Source organism: Raphanus sativus, unplaced genomic scaffold, assembly GCF_000801105.2.
Source record: "Raphanus sativus cultivar WK10039 unplaced genomic scaffold, ASM80110v3 Scaffold1095, whole genome shotgun sequence".
NCBI classification, from domain to species: Eukaryota; Viridiplantae; Streptophyta; class Magnoliopsida; order Brassicales; family Brassicaceae; genus Raphanus; species Raphanus sativus.
In genome coordinates, this window is record NW_026616409.1 from 9,324 (window position 1) to 22,501 (window position 13,178).

At 39.1% G+C, this 13,178-nt stretch overlaps 1 protein-coding gene across 3 annotated transcripts; it reads right to left on the reverse strand.

The window, feature by feature from the left end:
- Positions 1-5,353: 5,353 nt before the first annotated feature.
- Positions 5,354-11,777, reverse strand: LOC130503737 (probable LRR receptor-like serine/threonine-protein kinase At1g56140). 3 transcript variants are annotated; one of them, XM_056998292.1, is made up of 25 exons: positions 11,563-11,776; positions 11,356-11,476; positions 10,983-11,169; positions 10,824-10,895; positions 10,661-10,706; positions 10,501-10,572; positions 10,339-10,410; positions 10,162-10,233; positions 10,004-10,075; positions 9,787-9,858; positions 9,598-9,669; positions 9,441-9,512; positions 8,699-8,770; positions 8,545-8,610; positions 8,279-8,344; positions 8,144-8,188; positions 8,007-8,068; positions 7,541-7,923; positions 7,255-7,453; positions 7,024-7,182; positions 6,795-6,913; positions 6,516-6,726; positions 6,205-6,436; positions 5,975-6,125; positions 5,354-5,883 (listed from the first exon to the last, which is right to left on the reverse strand). In XM_056998292.1, exons 4-25 carry the CDS (start codon positions 10,885-10,887, stop codon positions 5,500-5,502), a joined length of 2,763 nt encoding a protein of 920 aa, XP_056854272.1. In that variant the 5' UTR covers positions 10,888-10,895; positions 10,983-11,169; positions 11,356-11,476; positions 11,563-11,776; the 3' UTR covers positions 5,354-5,499. The 3 variants fall into 3 exon arrangements, with proteins under 3 accessions (XP_056854272.1, XP_056854271.1, XP_056854273.1); XM_056998291.1 differs by having other exon boundaries at positions 10,661-10,732; positions 11,364-11,777; XM_056998293.1 differs by lacking the exon at positions 11,563-11,776 and having other exon boundaries at positions 11,356-11,482.
- Between the last annotated feature and the right edge of the window lie 1,401 nt (positions 11,778-13,178).

Consider the following 13,178-nt stretch of genomic DNA (forward strand, 5'->3'; position numbering starts at 1 on the left):
TTTTAGTTAATCAAGTCAAAAATATTAAAAACAAAAATTATACCCGTGAAAAGAAAACCAATGCACATTACAAAATAAACAATTCAACCATACATTGCGTCGGACTATAAATTGTCGTTATAATTCAGTAAGCAAATGGTTACATTTAATATTTTAAAACATTTTTGTTTTGATTATTGTTACAGAAAATCTACAATATATATATATATATCGAAAGAAATCTTAATAAATAGTTGTTGAAATTTGCAATAGTCCCTGCTATATGTGTTTTGTAGCAATGATTTACAACGACGTGGAGTAGCAAACAAACGTTGTAATATTGCTTTAAGTTTGCTACAACTTTTTCATCACATTAATACAACACATATCACAAGAACATAATCCATTGCAATTTTTGCAATATTCATGCAACAAATATGATTTTGCAACATTCAATCAGCAACAAGATAAAAATTGTTGAGACTTCGTTACAATTACTATGTATGCAACAAAATATCGACTTTTTGCAATAAATTTGATGTGTTGCAATACTAGTATTTTCTTGTAGTGCCTTCAAGTGCCTACTTATGTACGCTATGGGATGACCTTCTTGCATAAGAACAGCACCAATCCAACTGCCACTGGCATCAGTTTCTACCACGAAAGTCTTATCAAATTGAGGTAAGGCTAGAACTGGAGCATGACATAACGATCCTTTCAACTCATCAAATGCACCTTGAGCTTCCGAAGACCATTCAAATGCTTCTTTCTTTGTTAAAGATGTCAATGGTCTCGCAATTGTGCCAAAATCTCTAACAAACCTCCTATAATAACCTGTTAAGCCCAAGAATCCCTTCAGCTGCTTCACTTTCGCAGGTTGAGGCCATTCTTTTACTGCTTTTATTTTGTGAGGATCTGTAGAAATGCCTTCCTTTGAGATATAATGACCAAGGTACTCCACCTTAGTAGTCGCAAAAGCACATTTGCTTTCCTTAGCAAAGAGGCTGTTACTTCTCATCACTTCGAACACCCTCCTGAGATGATCACAGTGTGACTCTACCGATTTACTATATATCAGTATATCGTCAAAGAAGATCAATACAAATTTCCTCAAGAACTCTCTGAAGATCGAATTCATAAGCCCTTGGAAAGTTGCATGAGCATTTGTGAGGCCAAATGGCATCACTAGATACTCATAGTGTCCACTGTGAGTCTTGAAAGCTGTTTTATGTATATCATCTACTTCCATTCGCACCTGATGATAGCCAGCTCTCAAGTCTATCTTAGAATAGATCACTGATCCTCCCAACTCATCCGTGAGATCTTCAATTAACGGTATAGGAAATCTGTTTTTATTGTCAACTCGTTCAATCTCCTGTAATCAACACACAACCTCCAATTACCATCTTTCTTTTTAACCAAAACCACTGGAGAAGCATAAGGACTGCTGCTTGGTTGAATTGTACCGCTCTGCAGCATTTCTTGTATCATCTTATCAATCTCATTTTTCTGATACAGCGCATACCTATACGGCCTCTGATTAACTGGATTAGCACCTTCCAATAAAGGTATCTTGTGGTTATGGTTCTCCCAAAATGGTGGCAGTTGTGTTGGTTCACGGAATATGTCTGCATACTCTGCTAAGAGTTTTTGTATTGCAGGATCCATATTGCCTTGATCCTCTGTTACTTCTACTGCACACAACTCCATTTGCATTTCTTCAGGTGCATCAAAAGCATAGATCATCGACAGTTGAGGTTCAGAACCCATTATCTTGCTGATCTTAGATGCTTTCAACTCACGGACTGACCCTTGATGAATGCCGTTCAGAGTTACCTTCCTACCACCAAACTTGAACTGCATTACCAACTTGTCAAAATCCCAAGTGATAGGGCCTAGCGTCCTCAACCATTGAACACCTAGTACCATATCACAATTTCCTAATGCAATGACCATGAAATCTGCCTGAAATCCATGGTTTTGAAAATTCCATTTTAACTTCTCAATCTTCCCTGTTACACGCAACTGTCCACCATCAGCTACTGTCACTCTTGTTAACCCTGGAGGTTGGACCTTGCACCCAAGTCTTTCTGCAACTCTTGTGTCCATAAAATTGTGTGTTGAACCTGAATCAATCAACACAAAGAGTGGTCTTTTACTATGAATCCCCTTGACCTTCATAGTAGAGTAATCAGAAATGCCTGCAACCGCATTGACTGATATATGAGCAATATCACCAACTTCTTCTTGCTCTAGTATAGCTCTTACTTTCTCATCTTCAACCTCTTCTTTCTCTTCCGTAACATCCAACAAATATAATTGTGACTTCTTGTGAGTGAGGTAGTGAGCTGGTGAAAACTTCTCATCGCAAAAGTAGCAGAGTCCTTTAGCCCTTCGATCACTCATTTCAGCTGGAGTTAAGAACTTCCTTGGTTGCAGTATTGGATTCTTAGCTTGTTCGCTATTAGTAGAACCCCCTGCCTTCACTTCACCCTCCTTTTTGTAACTACCAACGCTCTTGTTGAAAGTACTCTTAGCTCCTGACCATGTTGATTGTTTCTTAGGATGTGCCATTTCGTACAACCTTCCTAACACGAAGCATTGACGTACTGATTGAGGTTGAAACATACGTACATGCATCTGTGTATCAGTCCTCAATCCAGCTAAGTAAGCGCTAATCAAATATTGCTCAGTAAGCTTCACTTTAGCTCTGATGATCTCAAATTTCTCATTGTACTCCGTGATACCATCTGTTTCCTGCAGTTGTTTCAGGTCAGCAATAGGATCATCTAGAACCTCTTCGAACCTTTCCACCAACAACAATCTGTATGACTTCCACTCCATCAACAAGTCAGTACCGAGATCCGATTGCATAATCGCTTGATGCCACGTTGAAGCCGGTGCATCAAAGTGAATCGATGAAATTCTCACTTTCAGATCATCTGGAGTTCCATCGATGAGAAAAAATTCTTCAACCTTGAACAACCACTCCCTAACCTTATCACCATTGAAACGAGGAAAATCCAGGCGACCTAATCTCGTCATTCCAGTATAATGAGGATTCATACCAGATCGAGATGAACGAGGATAATCGTTTCCCAGATTTTGAACTTCTGGAGTCGCAGAGATTCCTGGAGTCGTCTCGCGATGAGATCGCTCAAGACTGTTGATCGCCTTATCTGTCTTCTCCGAGATAGCTCGAATCGTTTCAAATATGTCAGCTACGCTTCGATCGATCTTAGAGTTCTGCTCTGCTATCATTTCTTCCATCCGAATGAACTGCGATCCCAATGCTTCTGAAGTTTCACGAACTACCGCTTCCTTCAATAATTGTTGTGCTCTCGTTTCCGCCATTGATTCCGAGGATGACGAAGCTCTGATACCTTTGGTAGAGATAAACCGTGATTCCTAAACGCAACAGGAACTGATGTTCATAAAACAACGGCTCCGCTTACACAATCGAAGATATCGCAAGAGAATCAATTTTCTAATTGAAATGAGAATTACTAGTTACAGAGTTTTCTTGAGAGAGAGAGAGAGTTTGTTACAATTTTCTGGATAAGAAATGTAAAAGAATCTGAGAAACAGAGTTATACGAGTTTGTTAGCGGTGTAACAAACTCTTAGTCGCCACCGTACACGTGTAAACATCTTCTTTATCTTCTTATTTGAATCTTCCTTCTACTCTTCCTCCGATCTTCTACCTCCACGTCACTTCTATTAACTTCCCATATCAGATCCTTCCCCTCCAAGAAACCTTGACCTCAAGGTTTAAATTGTGGAAACTTCTTCTCAATGTCAAACAAGTACTTCCAAGTTGCCTCCTCTACAGTTTCGTTCGTCCACTTGATCAACACCATTGTAGCTGCACGCCCTTGCCTTTGAACCATCTTGCGCTCCATAATAGCCTCAGGTTCCTTCAACAAAACATCATGACTCACTCGAGGAAGTTCTGTTGCAACTTGAATATCTCCCACTAGCTCCTTAAGTTGCGAAACATGAAAGACCGGATGGATTAAAGAAGATGCAGGTAACATGAGCTTGTAAGCCACTTTACCACATCTGTCAATAATCTTGTAGGGTCCAAAATATTTCGGAGCCAACTTCTGATTTCCCCGTATCACCAAAGACTTCTGTCGATACGGTTGTAGCTTCACAAACACATAATCCCCTATCTCAAAGATACGGTTTTTCGTTGAACGTGCAGTCGCATTTGATTAGAGGGTTGTAGGCTTTGTCGTCGATGGTAATGTTCTCGGTGATGGCAACGCCGGAGCAGAGTTCGCCACTGATGTTCCAGTTACTCCTCGGCGCCTGGATCTTCCAAGCCGTGAATATGGAGTTCAAAGCTAAGGCTGTACGTTGTTTATACGTCGTACCACACCACAATATTGGATCAAATTCAGTTTAACCAAGCAAACAGACTTAATTATTTACAAGTGTTTCAGTTAACAAACAGACCTTCGTCGCGGTCAGTAGTTGCTCCGGTTCGGTTTTGAGATCGAACCAAGTGAATCGAACCGAATATACACAAAAGTAACCAGACAGTGAAGTGCAGGCACGTGGGCATCCTCGTCGTCTACGGAGGTTCTTGTTTTCTTTTCTTTTTCTTTTTGGGGGTTTGGTTCTGAAACACAAACAACAATGGTGCTCTGTCTTTACTTTTCAAGAAAAATCTTTCTTAAATTCTCTCTAGCGATAATTATCCTCTATTGACTTATAATAACATTTTATTCATCGACTTGTAATGTGGGTTGTCTACTTTCACCACATAGATAAGAATGAATGGAGAGATTTACAACTCGTTATTAATTAGTCATCGGGTGGTGGACCAGGACCACCGTGTGTTGCACTACTCTGTCAGTGCTCATCGGTCCTTTTTTCTGCACTACACTCTCACTGGTCACTGGTCACATCATTATTAGTTTTGTGTTGATTGTGTTGTCCCTTTTCGTTCCTTCCTTCGTCGCTCTTTCCTCCATTCTGGTCTTTCTGGTCTATAGTAATTTCCATGCTCTTGATATTATTACATCAGGACAAGAAAAATCATAATGCATTGTACTATATATAATAGTACCATCAATAATGCCTACTTGACTTGTGAATATGCAAAAGTCTTTGTGTGGAAGTAAAGACTTTTGACAACTTTTTATTTGTTTTTACATTATCACGCGACCCGTTTTGTGCTATGTGTCGTTCAGACAACGGAACTAGTAGGGGACAATATGTTCTTGAACTTGAACCTCTAAACATGACGCGAGTCTGGTCTTCTCTCATGGAATCACTCTGTCCATGCAATTTGGGAACACAACACATAATGCTCAGTCTTACTCTTCTTTTCATAGCACCAAAGTATCAACTTCACTCTCAACAGATTTGAGGAAAACTGAAGAGTTTAATTATTATTGACAGAATCAAAGTGATATAATATATATTTCTCTAATCAAAGAAGAAAATAGTGATCCTCATTCACTTACACAACACATCTATCTTTATAGTTACAGATAAGGAAGGATCTTTGTCATCTTCCCTCATTGATTTTCACTCCAAGCATCGGTTTAGAGTCGCGGCTTCCAGGTGATATCTCGGAGCCAGGCGCCACAAAGCTCGTGGACAAGGAATCAGAAGCCCACGTCTCTTTGGTTTGAAATCCGCTTACAGAAGCGCTTGTGGTGTCATCAAATCTCCAGTCGGTCAGGTAGCCTGGCTTAGAGGTGACATCACTCACCTCAACGTCTCCTGAAAGCATGGCCACCACTCTTGACATCGGTGGTCTCAAGGCATGTGATGTCTGAGTGCAAAGCAGAGCAATGCCTATCATGCGCTTCACTTCTTCCATGTTGAATTCAGTTAACTCACGATCAATGAGTTCGACTTCACGGCTTTTCTCGTGTAGATCCCATGCCTGTACACAACCAAACATCAGCTTCTGCTAAAGAGCACAAAACATATTCCCTACGTTGATTATAGCTAACTGTTGAAATAGATCAAGGTACCCATTCAAGAAGATATCTTTTTTCGTCCTCGACGTTCTCATCAGAGTTTGGCCTTCCACTCACTAGCTCAAGAGCCACAACACCAAAGGCATACACATCAGTTTTCTCTGTTAGATGTCCACGCATGGCATACTCTGGCGCAAGATATCCACTGCATTGGTAACAACAACATGTCATAAGAATCCAGAACTGTGTTGCAAAGCAAAAATGAGGGGTTGGGGAATACTTACATCGTCCCAGCTACTCGGGTACTTATGTGGGTTTTCTTGTCATCGTATAGTTTTGCAAGCCCAAAATCAGAAACTTTTGGGACCAGATTAGAGTCAAGTAAAATGTTGCTGGCCTTCACATCCCTGTGTACGATGCGAAGCCTCGCCTCCTCGTGGAGATAGACTAGACCCCTGGCAACTCCGAGACATATCTCATAGCGGGTTGACCAATCAAGATGTAAAGCATTATCCCCTGCAACATCAAAATCAGTGGCAAGTGTACCAAAATGAGTGAGTGATGGCAGAAGCATAAATAATGTTTTTGAGCGTACCAAAAAGAGCCTGATCAAGACTTCCGTTAGGAAGGTATTCATATACGAGCAAACGATGATCTCCCTCATAGCAGCACCCATAAAGTTTTACTAAGTTGCGATGTTGAACTGCCGAAATCGCTACAATTTCTGCAACAAATTGTCCCTTCCCTTGCCGGGATCCCACCGACAACAGCTTCACTGCTACTTCTCTTCCATCATTGAGCTTTCCCTGTTATTTGGAACAAAACATATTAAAAGGTATCACATATATCGCATCTCCAAGTAAATGTGACATACCTTATAAACAGGCCCAAATCCTCCCTCTCCAAGTTTGTTAGAGGGATCGAAATCTTGAGTTGCACTCTTTAATTCCGAGTAAGTAAAGGTGTAAGGCTTTACATCCATATTAAGAAGCTCTGCAAGAAAACAAAAAACAAACCAATTTGAAGGATCATATTAAAATTTTAATTTTGAAGGCAGAGGACCAAATTATTCAGTTCAAGGGATTCTTATTACACATGTATACCTTCATCATCTGTGTACCGCTTTCTTCTTTTTCGGATGATGAAGATAACCACACCCGCTAAGATACTTAAAAGTACTACGCCAACAATGACACCCACAATAGTACCAGTCATGTTCTTTCCCTTTGATGGTGGCCGATTGCCCACAGTTGGTGTAAAATCTGAACAACAAATAGCAAACACTCAAGACACTTAGTGAAAATCCCACCACTAATATCAAACAATTGTGTTACCTGGTTTTGCACTGACGGCCGATATTAATGGCCCATAAGCCCCTTGAATGGGAATACAGCATGTTCCTTTTCCAGCCCAGAACAGATGAATTTCGAGGTAGTTTTCAGATACATTTGCTTTATATTCTCTCTGAACTGCTCGAACAGTAGAGTCACCAGCTGTTCTGCGTACATCAAAATCCGTTTCAACAAGTCTTCCCTGGAAAAAAAAACAGACCAAAAATGTTATATATTAATTACACTACCAAGAAAGCTGAAAAGCTAGATATCAAGTAGAAGTGCAGACCTGGACATAAATGTCAAAACGTCTTCTTCCTAAACCTCTCCAAGTGTTTGAAGTAGAACCAAGAATTTGAATTTCAGCAAACTGAAGTGTTACGGTATAGCCTCCATTTTCTAACCCCAACCCGTAATATCTCAGGGAAGATGCAGAAAGTCTTGCTGACTGAAAAAGCTCCGAGTCCAAAGTGTTAACAAATTGTGATTGTGAAGTAGCTATGTATATATTACTGCTACTTCCGGCAAAAAGTCCCACGCTACTGGCTGCCCATCTCTCAACATCACTCACGACAAATGAAGCTGGTCCCAGATCCTCGTTCTCCCTCTCAAATACTGCCCCGCTAACAGACCGTATTGGTGGGCCTCCACAGTTGATCGAAAATTCAGAATCTAGACACCAAACAAAATAAAATCTTAAAGCAATTTTTTCTCCAACAGTACACACAAAGCACTATCCATTTTGTTACACTTACATATTCCTTTGCCTCGATTGCAAGGGAAGTTTTTCTGCAAGCAATTCAGTCCTGGTAATACACTTTCAACCAAAAAGAAAAGAAATGATAAGTCATAATGGAACAAGCATCGATAATAATATATTTAAGAAAATCACCTCTTATTAAGACCTTCTAAGGAGAAATTGTTAGCCACGAAGTTGCTGCACCAAATAACATACATTTTTTGTTATGAATATTTGTATATTTCCTAGAAATAGGAAGCTTCATTCAGTGGTGTTTTCTCTACTTACAGTTTCAAGTTTGGTAAGTTGACCCATGAAGGAGGACTTCCAGACAAATCATTGTACGACACATCTCTGTTAGTATAAAAAGAACAATGATCAGCATCTACATCTGTGTCACCAAGAGTGGAACCTTATTCAACTTTAATAAGTGCCCACTTATAGGGGAGCGAAACCTGAGCCAATATCAGGAGGATTTGTTTTCAACAAACCCCCAACAATCCGTTGTGGCTTTCAAAGACGAAAAAAAAATATAGAAGACTTTTGTTACGCACATATTTCTCAAAGTCTGACTCTTTTGAGTGGGCAAAGAACCATTCAACGTGTTGTTCCCCAGAAACCTAATAAGAAGAGTGAAGACATCAAACCATTTCGACAGGTATCATCTTTAATCACTGGAAAACAAAGCAACAAAAGATTTCATCTTACAAGTGAGTAAGTCGACTTAAATTGAAAAGTGAAGCTGGAATTGGTCCACGTAGTTTGTTGAAGCTTAAATCACTGCAAAACAGACACGAATTACACGGTAACCTTGGTTTGAAATGGCGCATGGCGAGGTAAGGCAATGAGGTTCTCGCCTCTCGCCTTGCGCCATGGCGACACAAAGCGATCGCTTTGTGTATGAAGACAATAACAGTAACTACTATCATTTTACTATACGTAATGTTCCAGTATCAAAAACGGTTATGTAAAACCTTGTAAAGCTCTTACTTAGAAGGTCAGATTAGGGTTTGGAGATAGATTCTATATGATGCCAAAGCTTCAATCACAAACCTAGATCGGTTAAAGGACCTAATTGTGCACAAACCAATTTGGTTTAGCTCAAATTCGATAATGCAACGCTTTGGTTGCCATAGAGGTCACTAAGAAAGCGCTCAAAGCGAGCGCTTTGTGTATGTTGCCTTGCTTTGAGGTGTCAAGTCGATGAGGACATCGCAAGACCTCGCTTTGCGCCATGGCGACCAAAGCGAGCGCTTTTTTAAACCAAGACGGTAACACATTAAAATTATTCATGTTTAGCATTGAAAGAAGGAAAGTAAGTAAGAAATTATATTATCAGCAACTTAAGATCATTTCGTATTCTCCTGGTGACTTTCACAAATAATCACACTTTTGTTTACAGAAAAGCAATCATGGCATGAAGAAACACACATACATATCTCGTACTTACACTTGTTGCAGACTTGAAAATTCACCGATAAAAGAAGGTATTGTCCCAGTGAGATTGCTGTTCCTAAATACTCTGCAACATATATCAGAAACAGATCAACATTACACTAGTCTGATCAAAGATTGGGTTAGAAGAAGTTGAATCAAAGTGGTCTTACAATGTACTTAGAGATTTCATGTCTTTGATGAATTCAAGAGAAGAGCTTCCGTTGGATATATCACCAAGCCTCCTACGTACATTTAGAATATAATTATATATATGTGGAGGACTAGGAGAGAGGGAATGAAAGAAAAGGAGATAGTTATGAACAAATGGTTCTGACACCAATGGGAACAACAACACATACAGTTCTGTCAAAGAAGTTAAGTTGGAAAATGATGAGGGGATAGGACCACTTAGACCAGTTCCGAGAATTCTCCTGTAGTAAAACATGTATTGAATCTCAAACTTAGAAAGTAATGAGGCCTTTTCTACTAAGAGTAGGCAGGATTAGTGTAGAAAACAAAATCACGAGGAATGGAACAAATCAATTATATAGGAATTCTGAAAAGAAATGTTGTTACAAGGTAGTAAGTTTGGTCCAGGTTCCTATAAAATCCGGAATTGGACCTGAAACTTCCAGATCCGTAATCCAACTGGTACAGCAAAAAACGAAAAGAAGATGTAGTAATCCAACTATATAAGACTTATGTAAGCAAATTCAGTAAAAAGAGAAGCTTACGCATCTGTGAGCTGAACAAGATTAGCAAATGATGGAGGTATTCCCCCAGTGAGTCCAGAACTTCCTATATACCTGCAGTGGCACGAGTATTCTTATATAAATCATATCTGAATTGTAAGATAGGAAATGAATACATAAAAAGATAAAGCTTGAGTAGAAATGAAAAAGGAGACACACATTTTCTCTAGTTTTGTGCAGCTCCCAATCTCAGGTGGTATAGAACCAGAAAAGTTATTTGAGCTAATACCGCTGAAAATAAAAAGATATATGTATAAGGAAACCTCTAGAAAGAAGAAACATTATCATATGAAAGGAAGGAAGGAAGGAAGCAAAGCTTACAGTGATCTTAGATCTTTAAGCAGACCAATTTCCTTAGGAACAGGGCCAGACAAGGCATTGATCCCAAAAGTCCTATGTGATGAATAGTTGGGAATGAGAGAGAGAAGTAATGTTGCTGGTAAAGAAAGAGAAAGGAAAGAAGAGAGAGAGAGAGGCTTACATATATTGCATACGAGTCAAATTACCAATAGCAGGAGGGAGGGAGCCTGTAAGAACATTTTGACCCAAGTTCCTGAATGAATGAAAGAAAGAAAGAAAGAAAGAGAAAGAGGTCCATAATTGTGTTAATGTGATTAGATCATATAATAAAGTGATTGAATTACAGATTTGTGAGGTATTGTAAAGTCCAGAGCTGGGGAGGTATAGGTCCAACAACTTCAATGGCATAAACCTTGCTGCATCAAATCAAATCAAATCAAATCAATACATAGGTATTTTTTAGTTGGAGGAGGGAGGGAGGGAGAGAAAAGAGGGTACAGTACAGGAGGGTGATGCGGCAGATTGTGGAGTTGACGAAATTGCAGTCGCATTTGATAAGTGGGTTGTAGGCAGGGTTGGCGTCGGTAACGCTGTCGTCGATGGCGGCGCCCGAGCAAAGTTCGCCGCTGATGTTCCAATCCCTGGGCGCCCGGATCCTCCAAGCAGTGAAGATGGAGTTCAAAGCTCCAGCTGTTTATTTATTAAATTAAATAGATTTGCTTATTAATCCCCCCGCTTCTCCTTATCTCCTTGCTTAATTATAAATTTACGCTTAACTACTACTACTAATCAAACCATTTCTTAATTGTACAAAACTAACCAACCGGTACAAAACTAAGATCGATTATTTTGAAAGAATGAACAAGACAGACTCACTCACTCACCTTCGTCTGGATCAGTAGTGGCTCCGCCTCTGCTTTGAGCTCTAACCACATGGACCCAACCGGAAAGGAACCAGACAGTGATTAGAAGACACAAAGACCACCGCCGCCGTATCCTGGCCATCGTCGATGTGAGAGAGAGAGAGAGAGAGACGGAGGTTTTGATTTCAACGACAAATAAAGAAATACTATAAACAGACACCCGAATAAATAAAAGGTGTTTTTCGTTGGACTTTTGATTAGCACAAGAAGAAGACGAAGGAGAAGAGATGCAAGTTGCTTATTAATTTGTATATATTAATTAATCTCAATAACCAACAACTAAAAGCTACTAATCCAGGATCCCCCTTGGTACTTGCACGCGCTCTCCCTCCCCCTGAGATTTCAACAATCAACAATGGCGGCAAGCGCAATCGTCACCTTTTGGAGATAAAACCCATTTATAAATGAGACCAAATGCATTCAGGAGAAAAAGAAAAAAAGACAATAGTCAAATGGACGTTTGGTCAGAGCTTACTTTTTCTGGTCAACCATTTTTGTATTACTGGGCCAAAAGCCCAATGTCTACAAATGGATACAAACCCATTTCACATAAATACACAAAGCCCAATCAAAAGCCCATAGATAAGATAAGATTTGGTCCATGAAGAAAAAAAAACTTCTTATCCGATCCAGTCACTCTCTTCCAGCTAAATTATCAAGTGTTAACATTATTGTGTGTAACCACTTTTACAATATTTTTCATCCATAGACCATCTCCAATGTATTTCACTATTTTATCTTTAAAATAAAAAAAAATTATAATAGAGATGAATTTTATTTCAATGTATTTTTTAAAAGACAAAGATCTCCAAATATAGAGTAAAATATAGAGAAATACTATTTTTCTCTATAAATAAAGAAATAGCAATCTTTATTTTAAGGACAGAAATATGAATAAGTTAAAATGATTTTGATTCTAAAATAATATTATAAAATTAAAATAGAAGTGGGTTGGAGATACTCTTAGAACAAAATAATTGTAAACTTCAAAACAAAAGTAACACATTTTAATCACCATAAAGTTTGGTGGTGGAGGATGTTGACCTAAGCTTGTAGATAACTTAGACTACAAGTTTATCCTAATGAGATTAGGATTAGAGATATTTGTAGTTATCTAAAATATATGATTTATTAATGAGATTAGGAGTTTATATGAGCTATATAAGGAAGTGCCATGATGTGGTACAACTTGTAAGATTAGAGAGAGCTTAAGTTGTTTGAAGTTGTTTTCATAAGCATTAATAAAGTGAGTACTTTTGAAGAATCCTTGATCTTATAGCTTACGATTCAATACGTGGTATCACAGCTTAATAATTGAATTCGTAATACAAATCAGAGCCTTTGAAGATGGGAGACAAAAACAAAGACATAGTTGCGGCGACGGCGACGAGTAAACCTAAGGAGAGCAGCCATTCAAGTATCAAGTGTCTGATGCTCAACGCCACTAACTACACGGTGTGGAGCATGCGCATGAAGGCAGCTCTTAAGGTGCACAAGTCATGGGAAACATGTGAGACCGGGATAGGTGACAGTGATAAAAACGATATGGCGCGAGCACTGCTATTTCAAAGTATACCAGAGTCATTGTTGTTGACGGTTGGTAACCTAGAAAAGGCAAAAGAAGTGTGGGATGCTATACAAGCACGATATGTGGGAGCTGAGAGAGTCCGTGAGGCTCGACTACAGACCTTAATGGATGAGTTCAACAGAGTGAAGATGAAAGATACATATACAATTGATGATTTTTCTGCAAAGCTTTCTGAGATATCTTCAAAG

Coding starts and splice junctions, on each gene's coding strand:
- LOC130503737 (XM_056998291.1), bottom strand. CDS start 11,484: ATGGCCAGGATACGGCGGCGGTGGTCTTTGTGTCTTCTAATCACTGTC. Junction 9,859..10,003: donor TGGACCAAACTTACTACCTT/GTAACAACATTT, acceptor GTTTTACTACAG/GAGAATTCTCGGAACTGGTC. Junction 9,670..9,786: donor TTAACTTCTTTGACAGAACT/GTATGTGTTGTT, acceptor AAATGTACGTAG/GAGGCTTGGTGATATATCCA.